The following is a 21802-nucleotide window of genomic DNA, read 5'->3' as shown; positions in this document are numbered from 1 at the left end:
CATACATATCATGTATACCATGGTTTGGCACTATAGATTCTAAAGCCCTTGGCATATATATGGATATATCATTTACCCATCTTAAAAAATAAAAACAGAGGACATATGGATATATCATTGGTTCAGGTTTTCTTAGGCCTCACAGCCGGGAGAACTTGATTTGACTTTTTTCAGTGCTACATGACAGACATGATTCCCTGAATTAAGTTTCTATTCCGCCTAACCTTCTCTGAGTTAGATGCATAGTATTGCTCTCCCTGATTTGGGCCCCTAGCCTTCCCTGAGATAAGCTTCTAGTTTTGCATTCCTTAAGTTGAGTTTCTATTCAGGTAAAATGCATGATTTCCTGAAAACCATGTGGTATTTTGCTAATACGTATACTCTAAACGCTTGCTGATTGGTATAGCTAAGTTTCTATATGCTAATTCCCTCATTGCTGTAGTTACCCCTCCCTGCTAAAACTGCATAATAAAAGAGACTGTTGCGATCTAAGGGGGATCTTTTTACAACATCTCTTTTTACAACCCTTTCTTCGTGCTATCTCATTTTGAAGAACTCCTGGTGTGGTGTCTTTTATTTGGCTTCTTTCGTCCTTGCGAGGACCCACTCAAATTGTCTCAGCGAGGGCTGAGACCCGTTCCTGCGGGAACCCAGGACAACATTAACAGGGAACCTAGGACAACAAATAAGTGTTGCAGACCAACAGCAACATCTGGGGGCTCGTCCTGTCCTGTTGTGTTGTCCAGAGGCGCGATCGTTGTCTAGCGGTGCGTCACCTTCACCCTCATAGCTTACCCGTCCGGGACGCGACACGTGCACACGTAAGTTATGGGCTCCTCGAACTCGAAAGTCTCATCATTGCATAGGAATGAGCTTTACTCTCTGGTGAAGAAGGCTAATTGTTTGCAAAAAGTTAATGGCACCACTGTCTATCCTCTTTCTTAGAAATCTCTTACCTCTTTCCTATCCTATGTTCATGAAAAGTGCCCTGCCTACCGGAGGAAGGGTCTCTTAAGAAGGCCACCTGGACCGCTTGGGAAAATTCCTCCATGACCACCCTCGAGCTCCGCCTGATATTCTAGTGACTTGGCGGGCCATTACGGCTGCTCTTGGCACCTCTATCCTAATTCTCCTTCTACTGATTCGGCTGCTCTGCTCTTCTACTACGGCCGAATCCCTGCCAAAAGTTTCTCCCCCTCCGTATGAATCTTCTTCTGTCTCTGTAGCTGCCTCTGCTCCCCCTGCGGACACAGCTCTTTCTCCTTCTGCAGCGTCTCCCCCCCCTCCGGAGGATACAGACATAGCTGCAGGTACTCTCTCTGCCTTGGTTGCTCTTTCTTCTCTTTCTCTAAGAACTGAACCCCCGATATCGGCTTACCCTTTAAACCTCAATCCACCAGGAGGAGGACAGCCGATACATGATAACATCAATGTACGGGTGCTTAAAAATTTAAAAGAAGCTGTTACTTCCTACGGCATTCACTCTCTTTCAGTTCCTATGTCTGCTCATTCCTTTTCCTCCTCCTCCCTTTCCCCCCACTCTGAACCTTCAAAGCATATTGAGCTAGAAAGCGTATTGTACCAAATGCCTGTTTCTTCCATCCCTGCTTTGAAAACTGCCTCCTTTCCCTTGCCTGCCTCCCTTCCCCCAGAGCACCCCTCCCTTTCCCCCATGGGTGATCAGCAACTGATTTGGTTTAATTGCTTCTCTATATCTGGAAACAATCTGGAAAAGAATTTGCTCACAGCGACTACATGGGAAACATTGGGAACTTTTTTCCATGAAAGTCCAAGAGCCCTGTAAAATTCTGTACATCTGGCACATGATCCTTGAATGCCTCATTTTACTTGCAGACGTCACTTAGATCAAAAATGACTTAAAAGGATCCACAATCACAGTCATGATTTAAACTGCTGAGTTTTCTCAGACAAGTTCCCCAGGTCTGTAAATGTTGTTTGATGATGTGTGTGCTTGTGTATGTATGTATGTGATCATTTTCAGACCTGCATAAGAATTGTAGAGATAATTGTGATGCTTGATTTGCATGGAATGTGTGTATGTGCAAAACTCATTGAGAAGGTGTGAAATTTCTGTGTTGTCTTTTGGATTTGCAAGAAATGTGTGCATGTGTGAGAAATTGTCTCTGCATGTGTGTGTGTGTGTGTGTGTGTGTGTATCTGTCTGCATAAATTCCGTATGCAAGCAGCCAGGTACTTTTGAAAAAATAAAACAAATGTATTTTTCCTTTTGCAAATCTGAGTTCTTTGTGAAAAGTTAGGTTTTCTGGCTGAATTGAGTTTTTCAGCCATTTCAGGGATATAGCTTGCTGTAACTTCTCAGGGAAAGCTCAGATCTGAAAATCAAACGTGATTTTAAGTTTCCAGACCGTGGGGAACAAGAATATATGTTTCCTTTGCAAATCTGAGTTCTTTGTGAAAAGTTAGGTTTTCTGGCTGAATTGAGTTTTTCAGCCATTTCAGGGATATAGCTTGCTGTAACTTCTCAGGGAAAGCTCAGATCTGAAAATCAAACGTGATTTTAAGTTTTCAGACCGTGGGGAACAAGAATATATGTTTCCTTTACAAATCTGAGTTCTTTGTGAAAAGTTAGGTTTTCTGGCTGAATTGAGTTTTTCAGGGATATAGCTTGCTATAACTTCTCAGGGAAAGCTCAGATATGAATATCAAATGTTATTTGAAGTTTCCAGACCTTGGGGAACAAGAATATATGTTTCCTTTGTAAATCTGAGTTCTTTGTGAAAAGTTAGGTTTTCTGGCTGAATTGAGTTTTTCAGCCATTTCAGGGATATAGCTTGCTGTAACTTCTCAGGGAAAGCTCAGATCTGAAAATCAAACGTGATTTTAAGTTTCCAGACCGTGGGGAACAAGAATATATGTTTCCTTTTCAAATCTGAGTTCTTTGTGAAAAGTTAGGTTTTCTGGCTGAATTGAGTTTTTCAGCCATTTCAGGGATATAGCTTGCTGTAACTTCTCAGGGAAAGCTCAGATCTGAAAATCAAACGTGATTTTAAGTTTTCAGACCGTGGGGAACAAGAATATATCTTTCTTTTTCGAATCTGAGTTCTTTGTGAAAAGTTAGGTTTTCTGGCTGAATTGAGTTTTTCAGCCATTTCAGGGATATAGCTTGCTGTAACTTCTCAGGGAAAGCTCAGATCTGAAAATCAAACGTGATTTTAAGTTTCCAGACCGTGGGGAACAAGAATATATGTTTCCTTTTCAAATCTGAGTTCTTTGTGAAAAGTTAGGTTTTCTGGCTGAATTGAGTCCTTCCGCCATTTCAGAGATGAGTTAGAAAGTTATAGGATGTGATAAGTTAGAAGGTTACAGAATATGAAGAGAGAGTTAAGAGGAAGTTTTCATACTAGTGCTGAAAAAGTATGAGTAAAGTAAGACGGATGGTGATTTTGCTAATAATGTGGTTTGTTTTTGGAAGTTTTTGATAGCATGGATTTGTTAGTGACCAACTTCCACACATGAATAAAAAGGGTGGGAGTTGGGTTTTTATTGATTGTTTGTCTTTTTCTCTGTCTTCCACATAGTATATTACTCAAATAGTACAAACTATTTTTCTATCTTACTTGTCCCCTTCTCTTGACAAACGTACACATCCCTATTTTGTTATGTAGCAGAGGCTGCGGCCTCTGCCTCCTCTCTTTTGACACTTTCTCCTGTCTCTCCTTGGGACAGTCACTCCTATTTTCATCAAAACAAAAAGGCGCTCATGAAACAATTTGGCTTCACGGCTGCTGAGGCATCTGATCATACATCAATGCCCTACTTGCAGCCGCCAAGGTAACTCTCTTCCGATGGGGGTCAACCCCAGAGGAACAGTGGCCTGTCAACTATGGCAAATGGATGTAACTCAATATCCATCCTTTATACATATTCAGGTTTCATCATGGCAACCTTGCAAAGGGTGAAACCAAAAACAAGTTATTAATCATTGTATTCGGACTTTCGTAACGTTGGGATGTCCAAAACTCTAAAACTGACAATGGACCAGCCTATACGAGCTCTGCCTTTGCACAATTTTGCCATCACTGGTCAATAATCCATAAATTCGGCATTCCTTTCAATAGCCAGGGCCAGGCCATTATAGAAGCGAATTTGACTCTTAAACAGGCCTTGGACAGACACTTGGGGTCAAAAGGCATCAGCCCCCGACACTCGGCGTTGCAAAATGTATTAAATGTTTGCTTGTATTCATTGAATTTTCTTAATCTAACTGGATCTCCTGCCTCCACTGCCGCCTCGAGACAGTTTTCCTCCTCCCTCCCTCCCTCTTCTCGTCCTCTGGTATATTATAGGCATCTTCCGGATCCAGCTTGGAAAGGTCCAGCTCAATTGATTACCTGGGGAAAAGGCTACGCTGCAGTTCAACTGCCTGATCGAGTCCTGTGGGTTCCAGCTCGCTGTGTTCGCCCTGTCATCTCAATGATCCAAAAAGAAAGATGAAGATCCTTCTGATCCTATCACTGATCTCTCTTGCCTCTTCTGTCTCTAATGCCTCTTCCTCTCTTCCTAAATGTACATGAAAATTTCCTTCTCTCTGCTACCCATTTCTCCTCTGGCGCACGCTTCTTGCCTCTTCCCACGCTTTCTACCCTGCAGCTCTCAGCGCAGCGCCTTATCCGAGCACAGCAGAACCTGCATCGTCCCACAAATTATACTTGGACTATTTTGGACTTCCAAGGCGTCCTTCATTCCATCTCTAATCGAACTCTGTGGCCTTGGTTTCACTCTACTTTGACTTTGCTGAAATGCTGGTGTATGGATTTAAACATAAAACAAAATGTAATCCTTCCCCTCGGGACGTCTGGTCAATTGGTCCAGGCCTGTATATCTGCCCAGGACATCTTACTGATCTCTCCCACCTAGATGAATGTGGGACCATCTCTGATTGGTATTGCAAGTCCTGGCAATGTGTGTCAACTGGAAAGATTTGGTGGACTGCTCCCTATACTACTGACTATATCAAAGCTGTACTAGGCCCTGATAACAATTTGCCTTGGAATTCCTGCTCCAATTGGGCCTGCTGCGTTCGCCTCAATCCTATGACTGTTACTTTTACATCTCATGGAAGGTCTTCCGATTACTGAATGGCTTAAAGGGAAAAGATGGGGGAAAGAGAGAGAGAGATGAGAAAGAGAGAGAGAGAGAGAGAGATGGAGAAAGAGAGAGAGAGAGAGATGAGAAAGAGAGAGAGAGATGGAGAAAGAGAGAGAGAGAGATGAGAAAGAGAGAGAGAGAGATGAGCAAGAGAGAGAGAGATGGAGAAAGAGAGAGAGAGATGAGAAAGAGAGAGAGAGAGAGAGAGAGAGAGATGAGAAAGAGAGAGAGATGGAGAAAGAGAGAGAGATGAGAAAGAGAGAGATGAGAAAGAGAGAGAGAGAGAGAGAGATGAGAAAGAGAGAGATGAGAAAGAGAGAGAGATGGAGAAAGAGAGAGATGAGAAAGAGAGAATAAGAGAGAAAGAAGGAGAAAGATGAGAGAGAGAGATGAAGAAAGAGAGGATAAGAGAGAAAGAAGGAGAAAGGTGAGAGAGAGAGATGGAGAAAGAGAGAGAGAGAGAGAGATGGAGAAAGAGAGAGAGAGAGAGATGAGAAAGAGAGAGAGATGGAGAAAGAGAGAATAAGAGAGAAAGAGAGAGATGAGAAAGAGAGAGAGAGAGAGAGATGAGAAAGAGAGAGATGGAGAAAGAGAGAGAGAGAGAGAGAGAGAGAGATGAGAAAGAGAGAGAGAGATGAGCAAGAGAGAGAGAGATGGAGAAAGAGAGAGAGAGATGAGAAAGAGAGAGATGGAGAAAGAGAGAGAGAGAGAGAGATGAAGAAAGAGAGGATAAGAGAGAAAGAAGGAGAAAGGTGAGAGAGATGAGAAAGAGAGAGAGAGAGAGAGATGGAGAAAGAGAGAGAGAGATGGAGAAAGAGAGAATAAGAGAGAAAGAGAGAGAGATGAGAAAGAGAGAGAGAGAGAGATGAGAAAGAGAGAGATGAGAAAGAGAGAGATGGAGAAAGAGAGAGAGAGATGAGAAAGAGAGAGAGAGATGAGAAAGAGAGAGATGAGAAAGAGAGAGAGAGAGAGAGAGAGAGATGGATGAGAAAGAGAGAGAGAGAGAGAGAAAGATGAGAAAGAGAGAGAGATGAGAAAGAGAGAGAGAGAGAGAGATGAGAAAGAGAGAGATGGAGAAAGAGAGAATAAGAGAGAAAGAGAGAATAAGAGAGAAAGAGTTCTCAATCCCACACGTGGTATCAGGGAATGTTTAATCTCTCTCCCTGGTTGACCACCCTCCTCTCTGCCCTAGCTGGTCCTCTGATTTTGTTGCTCCTTGCATGTACAATTGGCCCATGTGTCATGGGGAGAGTTCTAGCATTTTTGAAACAAGACTAAACAGTATTGGAGATGATGTCCTCTTGCTAAAAACAGAGGACATATGGATATATCAATTACCCATCTTAAAAATAAAAACAGAGGACATATGGATATATCATTTACCCATCTTAAAAAATAAAAACAGAGGACATATGGATATATCATTTACCCATCTTAAAAAATAGAAACAGAGGACATATGGATATATCATTTACCCATCTTAAAAATAAAAACAGAGGACATATGGATATATCAATTACCCATCTTAAAAATAAAAACAGAGGACATATGGATATATCATTTACCCATCTTAAAAAATAAAAACAGAGGACATATGGATATATCATTTACCCATCTTAAAAAATAAAAACAGAGGACATATGGATATATCATTTACCCATCTTAAAAAATAAAAACAGAGGACATATGGATATATCATTTACCCATCTTAAAAAATAAAAACAGAGGACATATGGATATATCATTTACCCATCTTAAAAAATAAAAACAGAGGACATATGGATATATCATTTACCCATCTTAAAAATAAAAACAGAGGACATATGGATATATCATTTACCCATCTTAAAAATAAAAACAGAGGACATATGGATATATCATTTACCCATCTTAAAAATAAAAACAGAGGACATATGGATATATCAATTACCCATCTTAAAAAATAAAAACAGAGGACATATGGATATATCAATTACCCATCTTAAAAAATAAAAACAGAGGACATATGGATATATCAATTACCCATCTTAAAAAATAAAAACAGAGGACATATGGATATATCAATTACCCATCTTAAAAAATAAAAACAGAGGACATATGGATATATCATTTACCCATCTTAAAAATAAAAACAGAGGACATATGGATATATCAATTACCCATCTTAAAAATAAAAACAGAGGACATATGGATATATCATTTACCCATCTTAAAAATAAAAACAGAGGACATATGGATATATCAATTACCCATCTTAAAAATAAAAACAGAGGACATATGGATATATCATTTACCCATCTTAAAAAATAAAAATAGAGGACATATGGATATATCATTTACCCATCTTAAAAAATAAAAACAGAGGACATATGGATATATCATTTACCCATCTTAAAAAATAAAAACAGAGGACATATGGATATATCATTTACCCATCTTAAAAAATAAAAACAGAGGACATATGGATATATCAATTACCCATCTTAAAAAATAAAAACAGAGGACATATGGATATATCAATTACCCATCTTAAAAAATAAAAACAGAGGACATATGGATATATCATTTACCCATCTTAAAAATAAAAACAGAGGACATATGGATATATCAATTACCCATCTTAAAAATAAAAACAGAGGACATATGGATATATCATTTACCCATCTTAAAAATAAAAACAGAGGACATATGGATATATCAATTACCCATCTTAAAAATAAAAACAGAGGACATATGGATATATCATTTACCCATCTTAAAAATAAAAACAGAGGACATATGGATATATCATTTACCCATCTTAAAAATAAAAACAGAGGACATATGGATATATCAATTACCCATCTTAAAAAATAAAAACAGAGGACATATGGATATATCAATTACCCATCTTAAAAAATAAAAACAGAGGACATATGGATATATCATTTACCCATCTTAAAAATAAAAACAGAGGACATATGGATATATCATTTACCCATCTTAAAAATAAAAACAGAGGACATATGGATATATCATTTACCCATCTTAAAAATAAAAACAGAGGACATATGGATATATCAATTACCCATCTTAAAAAATAAAAACAGAGGACATATGGATATATCAATTACCCATCTTAAAAAATAAAAACAGAGGACATATGGATATATCATTGGTTCAGGTTTTCTTAGGCCTCACAGCCGGGAGAACTTGACTTGACTTTTTCAGTGCTACATGACAGACATGATTCCCTGAATTAGGTTTCTATTCCGCCTAACCTTCTCTGAGTTAGATGCATAGTATTGCTCTCCTGATTTGGGCCCCTAGCCTTCCCTGAGATAAGCTTCTAGTTTTGCATTCCTGAGTTGAGTTTCTATTCAGGTAAAATGCATGATTTCCTGAAAACACGTGGTATTTTGCTAATACGTATACTCTAAACGCTTGCTGATTGGTATAGCTAAGTTTCTATATGCTAATTCCCTCATTGCTGTAGTTACCCCTCCCTGCTAAAACTGCATAATAAAAGAGACTGTTGCGATCTAAGGGGGATCTTTTTACAACAGCTCTTTTTACAACCCTTTCTTCGTGCTATCTCATTTTGAAGAACTCCTGGTGTGGTGTCTTTTATTCGGCTTCTTTCGTCCTTGCGAGGACCCACTCAAATTGTCTCAGCGAGGGCTGAGACCCGTTCCTGCGGGAACCCAGGACAACATTAACAGGGAACCTAGGACAACAAATAAGTGTTGCAGACCAACAGCAACATCTGGGGGCTCGTCCAGTCCTGTTGTGTTGTCCAGAGGCGCGATCGTTGTCTAGCGGTGCGTCACCTTCACCCTCATTGCTTACCCGTCCGGGACGCGACACGTGCACACGTAAGTAATGGGCTCCTCGAACTCGAAAGTCTCATCATGGCATAGGAATGAGCTTTACTCTCTGGTGAAGAAGGCTAATTGTTTGCAAAAAGTTAATGGCACCACTGTCTATCCTCTTTCTAAGAAATCTCTTACCTCTTTTCTATCCTATGTTCATGAAAAGTGCCCTGCCTACCCGGAGGAAGGGTCTCTTAAGAAGGCCACCTGGACGCGCTTGGGAAAATTCCTCCATGACCACCCTCGAGCTCCGCCTGATATTCTAGTGACTTGGCGGGCTATTACGGCTGCTCTTGGCACCCTCTATCCTAATTCTCCTTCTACTGATTCGGCTGCTCTGCTCTCTTCTACTACGGCCGAATCCCTGCCAAAAGTTTCTCCTCCGTATGAATCTTCTTCTGTCTCTGTACCTGCCCCTGCCCCCCCTGCGTACACAGCTCTTTCTCCTTCTGCAGCGTCTCCCCCCCCTCCGGAGGATACAGACATAGCTGCAGGTACTCTCTCTGCCTTGGTTGCTCTTTCTTCTCTTTCTCTAAGAACTGAACCCCCGATATCGGCTTACCCTTTAAACCTCAATCCAGCAGGAGGAGGACAGCCGATACATGACAACATCAATGTACGGGTGCTTAAAAATTTAAAAGAAGCTGTTACTTCCTACGGCATTCACTCTCTTTCAGTTCCTATGTCTGCTCATTCCTTTCCCTCCTCCTCCCTTTCCCCCCACTCTGAACCTTCAAAGCATATTGAGCTAGAAAGCGTATTGTACCAAATGCCTGTTTCTTCCATCCCTGCTTTGAAAACTGCCTCCTTTCCCCTGCCTGCCTCCCTTCCCCCAGAGCACCCCTCCCTTTCCCCCATGGGTGATCAGCAACTGATTTGGTTTAATTGCTTCTCTATATCTGGAAACAATCTGGAAAAGAATTTGCTCACAGCGACTACATGGGAAACATTGGGAACTTTTTTCCATGAAAGTCCAAGAGCCCCTGTAAAAATTCTGTACATCTGGCACATGATCCTTGAATGCCTCATTTTACTTGCAGACGTCACTTAGATCAAAAATGACTTAAAAGGATCCACAATCACAGTCATGATTTAAACTGCTGAGTTTTCTCAGACAAGTTCCCCAGGTCTGTAAATGTTGTTTGATGATGTGTGTGCTTGTGTATGTATGTATGTGATCATTTTCAGACCTGCATAAGAATTGTAGAGATAATTGTGATGCTTGATTTGCATGGAATGTGTGTATGTGCAAAACTCATTGAGAAGGTGTGAAATTTCTGTGTTGTCTTTTGGATTTGCAAGAAATGTATGCATGTGTGAGAAATTGTCTCTGCATGTGTGTATGTGTGTGTCTGTGTGTGTATCTGTCTGCATAAATTCCGTATGCAAGCAGCCAGGTACTTTCGGAAAAATAAAAAAATGTATTTTTCCTTTTGCAAGTAAGTGAGTTACTTTTGGACATTTTTTTTCTCTTCATATGCATGAGAATGTCTTTCCAGTGAGTTACTTTTAACTTTTTTTCTCTGCCCTCTGGCTTATCTTAACTACCCCCCCCTTTTTGTTCCTTGCTGTGCCAGGGAAAAGGGCGGGCTACGGGGGAGAACCATTCACCCCCACTCCATTTTTTTTTCTTCTCTCTCTTCTTTCTTGTCTGAGAAGGGAGGGACAATTAGGCTCTCTGGAAGCATTGCTTTTGCAAAGAGCTATGTAAAAACTATGCAGATATATTTTCTTTTTCACCAGGAAAACAATTTTGATTCTAATTTTCAACCATGAAAACAATTTTGATTTTAATTTTCACCATGAAAACACTTTTGATTTTAATTTTTAATCATGCATACAATTTTGATTTTGCTTTTAATTTTTATTTTTTATCTTTTCTGGAACTTTTTGAGGTTTAAACTACCTGATTAATAAATGTTTTCAAAGCACAGAGTTGACTCAAACTGTTTCCTTTAGTTTTGTATTTTTGCAGCTGTTCACATACATCATAAGAGTTGGAAGGGACCCTTGGAGGTCTTCTAGTCCAACCCCCTGCCCAGGCAGGAAACCCTACAGCATTTCAGACACATGACTATCTTCTTATGTATGGATGCATTTTTTTTAAAGCGTAGATCTGTTTTTTGGAAAATGCACTCAGGTTTTCTACATAAACAGACTCACCCTAAAGCTTCCGCCATGTTTTTCTTTTTTGAATCTGACTCAGTGTGCCCCTTATTTGCTGTTTGTATTGTTTCTTTTTCTTTTTTAGCAGCACAATATGTGCCCTGTTTTAGGAACTATTTCAGAGATGAGTTAGAAAGTTATAGGATGTGATAAGTTAGAAGGTTACAGAATATGAAGAGAGAGTTAAGAGGAAGTTTTCATACTAGTGCTGAAAAAGTATGAGTAAAGTAAGACGGATGGTGATTTTGCTAAGAATGTGGTTTGTTTTTGGAAGTTTTTGATAGCATGGATTTGTTAGTGACCAACTTCCACACATGAATAAAAAGGGTGGGAGTTGGGTTTTTATTGATTGTTTGTCTTTTTCTCTGTCTTCCACATAGTATGTTACTCAAATAGTACAAACTATTTTTCAATCTTACTTGTCCCCTTCTCTTGATTCTAATCTCACTTCTCTTTTCACAACTTTACAGTCTCTCATTTACAAACGTACACATCCCTATTTTGTTATGTAGCAGACGCTGCGGCCTCTGCCTCCTCTCTTTTGACACTTTCTCCTGTCTCTCCTTGGGACAGTCACTCCTATTTTCATCAAAACAAAAAAGGCGCTCATGAAACAATTTGGCTTCACGGCTGCTGAGGCATCTGATCATACATCAATGCCCTACTTGCAGCCGCCAAGGTAACTCTCTTCCGATGGGGGTCAACCCCAGAGGAACAGTGGCCTGTCAACTATGGCAAATGGATGTAACTCAATATCCATCCTTTATACATATTCAGGTTTCATCATGGCAACCTTGCAAAGGGGTGAAACCGCAAAACAAGTTATTAATCATTGTATTCGGACTTTCGTAACGTTGGGATGTCCAAAAACTCTAAAAACTGACAATGGACCAGCCTATACGAGCTCTGCCTTTGCACAATTTTGCCATCACTGGTCAATAATCCATAAATTCGGCATTCCTTTCAATAGCCAGGGCCAGGCCATTATAGAGAGCGAATTTGACTCTTAAACAGGCCTTGGACAGACACTTGGGGTCAAAAGGCATCAGCCCCCCGACACTCCCGGCGTTGCAAAATGTATTAAATGTTTGCTTGTATTCATTGAATTTTCTTAATCTAACTGGATCTCCTGCCTCCACTGCCGCCTCGAGACAGTTTTCCACTCCTCCCCTCCCCTCTTCTCGTCCTCTGGTATATTATAGGCATCTTCCGGATCCAGCTTGGAAAGGTCCAGCTCAATTGATTACCTGGGGAAAAGGTTACGCTGCAGTTCAACTGCCTGATCGAGTCCTGTGGGTTCCAGCTCGCTGTGTTCGCCCCTGTCATCTCAATGATCCAAAAAAGAAAGATGAAGATCCTTCTGATCCTATCACTGATCTCTCTTGCCTCTTCTGTCTCTAAAATTTCCCTTCTCTCTGCTACCCATTTCTCCTCTGGCGTGCCCTCTTCCCACGTTTCTACCCCTGCAGCTCTCCGTTCGCGGCGCTCCTTATCCGGAGCACAGCAGAACCTGCATCGTCCCGCAAATTATACTTGGACTATTTTGGACTTCCAAGGAAGCGTCCTTCATTCCATCTCTAATCGAACTCTGTGGCCTTGGTTTCCTGCACTCTACTTTGACTTTGCTGAAATGCTGGTCGGCGCCCATGGATTTAAACATAAAACAAAATGTAATCCTTCCCCTCGGGACGTCTGGTCAATTGGTCCAGGCCTGTATATCTGCCCAGGACATCTTACTGATCTCTCCCACCTAGATGAATGTGGGACCATCTCTGATTGGTATTGCAAGTCCTGGCAATGTGTGTCAACCGGAAAGATTTGGTGGACTGCTCCTTATACTACTGACTATATCAAAGCTGTACTAGGCCCTGATAACAGTTTGCCTTGGAATTCCTGCTCCAATTGGGCCTGCTGCGTTCGCCTCAATCCTATGACTGTTACGTTTACATCTCATGGAAGGAGTCTTCCGATTACTGAATGGCTTAAAGGGAAAAGATGGGGGGGAAGGTCGAGAGATAATTCCGATTACAGACATCCAGGAAATATATTCATAATTCGTCTTACCATGTCCTTAGAAACATCCCCACCAGTGGGCCCAAACAAACAAGTCAATTCGCCCTTTTTACAGCCCTTGATTAAAAGCAACAATCCATTGGTGTCCTTGGTCTCCTCTGCACATGATGCCCTTGTAGCAGCCCGTACTTTTCCTAACAATGATAGTAGATGTTGGCTGTGTCTGTCTTCTCAACCCCTTTTATGAGGCCATAGGTTCCGCCTACCTTTACCAATAGCACCTCAGATACCGGTTGCAGGTGGTCTAACTCTTCTATAACGGTATCCTCAATTGAAGGTCAAGGTTGTTGCCTTGGGTATGTACCCTCTAACTTTTCTCACTATTGTATCAATGCCTCCTCGGATGCCTATACTTCCTGCACAATATACTTGTCCAAAGAAAGGCTAGGACTTGACACTGGAGGGTGGACTATAATACACTACTCTATCAACTGCAGATCTTTCCAAACGTTTAAACGGTCAGTTTTTTATTCCTTCCAATGGCTCTATTTGGGCCTGCTCTACGGGTGCTACTGCATGTGTCAGTGGAGACATTTTACACACCAAACACGCTTTTTGCATTCAGGTTTATCTTCTCCCTAAAATGTCTGTTTTTTCCAATAATGAGTTCTTTTCTCGCATAGAAACACCCCAATACCTTCCACGAACCAAACGGGAGGTGGTTACTACTATGACTTTGGCCCTTCTCCTGGGCCTAGGAGCCACTGGTGCTGCAACTGGAATCGCAGGAATGGTTGTGGCTGACAAAAACATCCGCAGGCTCAGTATTGAAATAGATGCTGATCTCAAACGCATTGAGCAATCTATGGTTGCCCTCCAAAATTCCCTGACCTCTCTCTCCGAAGTTGTGTTACAAAATAGAAGGGGTTTGGACTTGCTATTCTTAAAACAGGGCGGTCTGTGTGTAGCTTTGAAAGAAGAATGTTGTTTTTACACTGAAAGTTCTGGTGTTGTGCTTGACTCTATGGCAGAATTAAATACCCGATTGAAAGATAGGGAAAAAGAGCGTTCTCAATCCCACACGTGGTATCAGGGAATGTTTAATCTCTCTCCCTGGTTGACCACCCTCCTCTCTGCCCTAGCTGGTCCTCTGATTTTGTTGCTCCTTGCATGTACAATTGGCCCATGTGTTATGGGGAGAGTTCTAGCATTTTTGAAACAACGACTAAACAGTATGAATATAAACAACCTCTTTTAGAATTAGCCTCTGAGGCTGATGAAGACTCTGAATCGGGAACCATTCCTTTGGAAAAGTGTACTGACTCCCTGCGGGGTCTCCCGGAGGGGGGATCCACTGGGGATGTCATAGCTTTAGAAGAATATTACCCATCTTAAAAAATAAAAACAGAGGACATATGGATATATCATTTACCCATCTTAAAAAATAAAAACAGAGGACATATGGATATATCATTGGTTCAGGTTTTCTTAGGCCTCACAGCCGGGAGAACTTGACTTGACTTTTTTCAGTGCTACATGACAGACATGATTAATAGTCTTTCCCTGAATTAGGTTTCTATTCCGCCTAACCTTCTCTGAGTTAGATGCATAGTATTGCTCTCCCTGATTTGGGCCCCTAGCCTTCCCTGAGATAAGCTTCTAGTTTTGCATTCCTTAAGTTGAGTTTCTATTCAGGTAAAATGCATGATTTCCTGAAAACCATGTGGTATTTTGCTAATACGTATACTCTAAACGCTTGCTGATTGGTATAGCTAAGTTTCTATATGCTAATTCCCTCATTGCTGTAGTTACCCCTCCCTGCTAAAACTGCATAATAAAAGAGACTGTTGCGATCTAAGGGGGATCTTTTTACAACATCTCTTTTTACAACCCTTTCTTCGTGCTATCTCATTTTGAAGAACTCCTGGTGTGGTGTCTTTTATTTGGCTTCTTTCGTCCTTGCGAGGACCCTCTCAAATTGTCTCAGCGAGGGCTGAGACCCGTTCCTGCGGGAACCCAGGACAACATTAACAGGGAACCTAGGACAACAAATAAGTGTTGCAGACCAACAGCAACACATATATATCCCTATTTAACATTAAGTCCCCTTAGAATCTCCTTCTATATTCTATACTCTACTTGGTCTTAACATGCTCCAACAAAAACCTACATTTCACAGACGCTATCATTGTATAAGAGTTCATGAATTGGAATAGACATAGTAACAGGTCAGCCAATGGGGACTGTTTGGTGATCCAGATGGCTCAGAGCCTGGGCGTGGGTTAGCTTGACTGATTTGTATATAAGAGTTGCTTTGCCCTTGCAATACAGCCTCTGTATTATATAGCTTCTGTGATTATATTGATTCTGTGCTTCTGGATTCTGTGAGTTCTGATTCTGGTTCTGGCTTCTGCTGCATGGGTACTGTATACATGCATCATGCTTTATATTACTGTATATAAAGAAGTTTCTTTTATACATGAATCCTGCTGAATTATTTACTTGTGTGCTGGTTGGATTGCTGCAAATTCTAACAGACGCAAGCCAAAGGAGAGAAGGACTACAAGAAAGCATACACAGCTTGGTGATTTATTATCATGATTGGATTTGCAGAGAAAGAAATACCAGCTATAAGAAGTCCCCTCGGAGAGCTGGAGAAAGAGCTGGAAGAATAGAGCAGCTTGGAAGAGACTTTCTTCAACTTCCCCTCGGATTGTTCTGGGATTGCAATTCTTAAAATTCCCACTTAGCTGTGACAGATTTTTATTTACATCTAGATGGCGTCTGCTTGGGTAAGGTAATTATAGGGATCCTTAAAGTGGATATAAAGGAACAGTAAAGGACTGAGACCAAAATTATATATTATAGCATGCAAGTGGACCCCTTCTCAATTACAAAGAACTCTCAAGTACACATGCACTTGGTAACACAAAACATGACGGCTTCTAAGCTTTTCCAAGGTCAGCCTCTGAATCTCTTTTTCCAAAAACAGCTTTACTCTCATGTAAAATCTACAGTCAGATGGTATAGTACAGGTAGTCCTCCACTTACGACCACAGTTCAGTCCAAAATTTCTGTTGATATGTGAAACATTTCTTAAATGAGTTTTGCCCAGTTTTACAACCTTACTTGCCACAGTTGTTAAGTGAAGTTGATAAGTTAGTCACATGGTTAAATGGATCTGGCTTCCCCATTGACTTTGCTTGTCAGAATATCACAAAAACTGATCGCATGACCCCAAAACACTGCAACCATCATAAATATGAGCCCGTTGCCAAGCGTCTGAATTTTGATCACGTGATTATGAGGATGCTGCAATGATCGTGTGAAAAACAGTCATTAGTCACTTTTCTCAGTGCCGTTGTAACTTTGAAGAGTCACTAAATGAACTGTTGCAAGTCAAAGACTACCTACATCTTTATCAAGACCAGTCAAAGTGGTCCCCCAACAGCCTTCCGAGATCTCTAGAACGCCTCAAATGTTTTTTGAAAAAGGAGAAGGAAAAGCAAGAAAGTGCAAACATTATAGAATGCCTCAAATGGGTCTTTAAAAAATAGAAGGGCAACAAGATTAGGATATTCATGCCTTGAAATCCGTGGTTCAAAGACAAGAGATGAAGGACCTTAAGACACAGCTGGTGCTTAGATGCTGTTCATTTCAGAATACAGAATCAGAAAATTGGAAGGAGACCTTTAGGGGGTCCAGGTATCCAAACAAGAGCAGAAAGAGGCCTTCCAAGCCTCTGTAGACTTCAACTCCCAGAATTCACTTCCAGTGAAGAGAACCTACCTCCTCTCCTGGTCTGAGGTTCTGCTGTTGAACTGCTCTTACTTTTAAAAAGTTTTCATCTAATGTTCAGCTGGAATTTAAGAACAAAATACAGGTAGTCCTCGAATTATGACATTAACGGAGCCTACCCATCACATGATGCAGGTCAGTCATGTTACTGACCTGATTTTATGATCTTTTTATGGTGGCAGTTAAGCAAACCCCACAATCAAGCAAATCCAAATATTGGCTAGTTTGGCCAATAACTGGAAGTACAGTAAATATGGGCTTTTGACAAAACTGTCACAAATCAAGGTCATGTGACCTTGGGATACTGCAAACCACCATAAATGTGGCCTGATTACCGAAGTGCAGTCATGTGACCATGAGGGGTGTGTGTATGCCTGACAGTCAGAACTCTGAATCCAGATCATAAGTACAGGTAATCATTGACTTACAACCACAATTGAGCCCAAAATTTTTATGCTGCAAAGTGAGACATTTGTTAAGTGAGTTTTGCCCCATTTTATTACCTTTTGTGCCAAAGTTGTTAACTGAATCACTGCAGTTAACAACCTAGTCATACAGTTGTTAAATGAATCTGGCTTCCCCATGGATTTTGCTTGTCAGAAAGTCGCAAAAGCTGATCACATGATCTTGGGACACAGCAGCGGTCATAAGTAGGAACCAGTTGCCAAGCAACTAGCATTATAATCACATGATCATGGGGATGCTACAAAGATCGCAAGTTTGAAAAACAGTTGTAAGTCACATTTTTCAGTGCCGTTCTAACTTTGAACAATCACTAAATGAACTGTTGTAAGTCAAGGACTACCTGTACTACCCAAGTAGGTCAGTTATAAATTCAAACAGTTGCTAAATGACTGGTCGTAAGTTGAGGACTACCTGTGCAGAGTTTTTTCTTTCTTCTGTCTCATTTTCTCTCTCCCACCCCCTTTAAATAACACCTTGGCTGACAGAAGGTTCGGGGGGGGGACTGAGAATAAGACACATGCTTCAATGTTATTTTGGTGGCTTCCACGTAGATTTTATCCACTTATGACTATTTATTTTTCCCCATGGACCAAAACTGCTGTAAGTGCCTTACCCACATTAATGCATTAGAAACAAACATAATGAGATGAATTATGTTGTGAAGCCGAAAGCTACTGATGGAGAAAGAGGCTGCTGTGGAAAAGTCAAGGGCTTGGCTTTTCTCCATTGAGAATATTTTTATCCAAGAATAGTGTTTCTCAACCTCAGCAACTTCAACTTCCAGAATTCCTCAAGCAGCCAAGTCCACCTATCTTAAAACTGCCAAGGTTGAGAAACACTCTCCCAGACTCTTTTAATGGCTAAATGGCCATAAGCACCATGTACCTCTGCACAGCGAGGTGTGGTTTGGCAGTCAAAACTGAAAAAGCTTCTAGGATGAGAAGTGAAACATCTTCAAGGAAAAACAAAGAAAGTCCAGTTGCCTTTTGAAAAAGCACCTTTGGGACAACCATGGCCTGGATGGCAGCAAATTTCCAATGTTAAGCCGGCTTTGATTATGAAGGCAAACCTGCAGTCACATGGCCCTCTTTAATGCCTTCACTTCACAAACTGGAAATAAATAAGGAGCCAACAAAACATGCCTGAGAAGACATTATTCCCGATCCAAACGTCTAGCTCCTACAAGTGTTTGAGTTACAGATATAGTTTCCAAGCCATCGGTAACATCAGCCCCAATAAAGCATGTATGGTAATCTGATCCCATTTAATGGAGGCAAAATCAGTTTTCTTCCGATCACAATTGGTAAACAAGCCAACAATGTTAAATGATACACCCAACCACTGACACAATGGCAGTTTAACAAAATTCCACCTCCATGACAACATCTCAACACCATCCCTCAGTCTTAAGGGCATGGTTATGCAACACATTCCCTCTAGGTATTTTTGAACACAGCTTCCAGCAACTGTAGTGCTGGGAGATGCCGATCAACAATGGAGGCATTCAAGGAGAATGCAAATCACTCAGTTGTGCATTTCCAATCAGATTAACAGATTATTCTCACCCACAATGCACAGTTCTCATCTGGATGAAGTTTCAACTGCATTCCTTCATTCAAGCCAAAACTATCCCATGACACTTGAGTTTCATGATGGAAGGAAGCTAAAAGATGAAATATACAAAATGTCAAGAGATCTTCCCCAATAGAAGGCGATGAGAATTCCAGATGGTCTTTGTTGGAATGAAATGCTGTACGATCATCAATCCTGCAGCACAAATTACTTCAGGAGAGAAGGAATTGCTTGCAAGAGCTGCAGGGGGGGAAGGAACTCCTCATCTGCAGGAGCCTGCCTGCCTTTCTGCTCTTGACAATCAATTATTTTCTCTCTCAGGAACCGAGAGGGAGAAATCTCATGTTTGCTGTCTGTAAAGGACCTACACAGCAATACACCTTTGTGCTACTTTAAGGATACACCACTATATAAGAGCATCTAACTCAACTTTCTGACTCAATAAAAATGAATTGGAGTCCAAGGGGACCAAAACATCTTCTCAAAGCTTCAACTTACAATCAACTGCCCAGAGTTACTGAGAGTTAGGTGGCACATACATTTAATATATTACTATTTCTAGATATTTTAACCTCTCCATATTGTTAAATACAGGTAGTCCTCAACTTACAACAGTTCATTCAGTGACTGTTCAAAGTTACAACGGCACTGAAAAAAGTGAGTTGTCAGAGTTTTTCACCCTTACGACCTTTGTAGCATCCCCATGATCATGTGATCCAAACTCAGATGTTTGGCAACTGGTTCATACTTATGATCATTGCTCTGTCCCAAGGTCATGTGATCCTTGCAACCTCCTAACAAGCAAAGTCAATGGGGAGGCTAGATTCACTTAACAACCGTGTTACACTAACTTATCAACTGCAGCGATTCACTTAACAACTGTGGCAAGAAAAGTCAGAAAATGGGGCAAAACATTTAACAAATGTCTCATTTTGGTTTCAATTGTTGTCGTAAGTCAAAGACTACCTGTATTGCTTCTCATTTCACCTATTCGTTCCACTTCTATGCAGAAAATGTGACACGAAATTACATTAAAAATAGGGGTACAATATGATTCTACTCACTTTAATTAACTAAACTCATGGAATCTACCCTGCTTCACTCATTTCCCAACAGGCTACATGTTGTAGCTCAGGTCCACACAGCACATACATGACTCATCTGTGCCCCTCACGGCGCATTCACATCTTTTCTTTTATGTACACTGAGAGCATATGCACCAAGACAAATTCCTTGTGTGTCCAATCACATTTGGCCAATAAATTCTATTCTATTTCTACCCCAGGATATGTTTTCTGTGACAAACATACTGAGGAGAAAAATAACGAAAGTAATGAAGCAGAAGGGACCAAAGAGGAACAAGAAAGCTGAGGGAAAAGACAAGTCCTTCTCTCTCTCTCAGCCCAACCCAGGGTTGTGGGGAAAATAAGAGAAGGAGGAAGTGTATTAGGTACAAACGCTGCCTTGCACTACTTATAAACTAAAAAAGCAGAATAAAAATCAAATAAAAGCTTATCAAGGAATGGAGAACCCTTTTTGCATTGTGTGCAAACTTAGAAGGCACTCTCCCTTTATTTTGTTATGGCAGCTTTTTTTACTGTTTAAATTGCATGTTGTGTCAAAATCAAATCACCGATAAGGCCAGAGGCATTAAAATAAAACTGTGACACACACCTCTGGGGTGTGCAATCTAAAGAACATATATCATAAATATACGGTCATAAAAAGCCACGAATGGACAGATACCCCCGCCTGAGTTAAGAGGGCGAGAGGTGGAAGGATGGAAAGAGAAATCCTGCCCGGAAATCTGGGATCCAGGAAGGTCCGGATCGAGGGAGCAGCCCGGCCTGGACGGAGCCTGTGGATGATGGGCTTTGTCTTCTGATGAATTCCGGGCACCGCGCAGGGTCCCCAGCCGGGGGAGGGGCCCGACAGGCGTTTCATTCCATCCATAAATCAGAACAGGCGAGGCGCCCAGAGGAGAAAGTCAGCCGCCTTCCTCAGAGGCTTCTTTGGGGTCCCTTGAAGGGGCGGATTTTTTTTTTATTTTTTTTTTAATTTGCATTTATATCCCGCCCTTCTCCGAAGACTCAGGGCGGCTTACACTATGTCAAGCAATAGTCTTCATCCATTTGTATACTATATACAAAGTCAACTTATTGCCCCCCCAACAATCTGGGTCCTCATTTTACCTACCTTATAAAGGATGGAAGGCTGAGTCAACCTTGGGCCTGGTGGGACTTGAACCTGCAATATTGCAGGCAGTTGCTGTTAATAACAGGCTGCATTAGCCTGTTGAGCCACCAGAGGCCCATATATTTTCCTCGCCCCCCCCCTCCCGCGGGAGAAAGCACTCTGCACGTGCTCAGAGAGCTGCCCCCAGAACCGCCCCGGGGAGAGCTTTCCTGCCGGGCCCCACCCCCGCGCCCACCCCCTCCTCATTTCCGTCCCTCCCCCGCCCCAAAAGGGAAGCCCCGCGGAGTGCGCGGGACGGGGGGGGGGCTAATGCTGCGGGGCGTCCCCCTCCCCTCACCATGGTACAGATGGAGGCGAGTCTCCGGACGGTCATCAGTGTTGCCATCCGCGCGGCGACCCGCAGCCCGCCGTCGCCGCCATGATGGCCGCCCGCCGCCCGAGGGAGCGCCGCCGCCGCCCCCGGGGCCGCGGCCGCCGCAGGTGGCGCCACCGAGAAAGCGCTCCGGGTGGAGGAGGAGGAGGAGGAGGCGGCGGCGGCGGGGCGCGTCACTCGCACTCGGCTCCGACCTGCCCGCGCAGCCTCGGAAGAAAAGTTCCGCCCATCCACACCG

General features: G+C 41.8%; 1 protein-coding gene across 3 annotated transcripts in view; it reads right to left on the bottom strand.

Moving 5' to 3' along the window:
- The window catches only part of LOC131205019 (ubiquitin carboxyl-terminal hydrolase 12-like), a 66446-nt gene extending 44644 nt beyond the window's left edge, over positions 1-21802 (bottom strand). For 2 of the 3 annotated variants that reach the window (XM_058196806.1, XM_058196807.1), the window contains exon 1: positions 21529-21802. In XM_058196806.1, coding sequence (XP_058052789.1) covers positions 21529-21576 — 48 coding nt within the window. In that variant the 5' untranslated portion in view covers positions 21577-21802. The remainder of the gene's footprint in view (positions 1-21528) is intronic. The other variant, XM_058196808.1, reaches the window with a different exon arrangement.

Source organism: Ahaetulla prasina, chromosome 11 (genome assembly GCF_028640845.1).
Source record: "Ahaetulla prasina isolate Xishuangbanna chromosome 11, ASM2864084v1, whole genome shotgun sequence".
NCBI lineage: Eukaryota > Metazoa > Chordata > Lepidosauria > Squamata > Colubridae > Ahaetulla > Ahaetulla prasina.
Note: the sequence above shows the minus strand (reverse complement) of the source record. Positions and strands in the feature narration are given on the sequence as shown.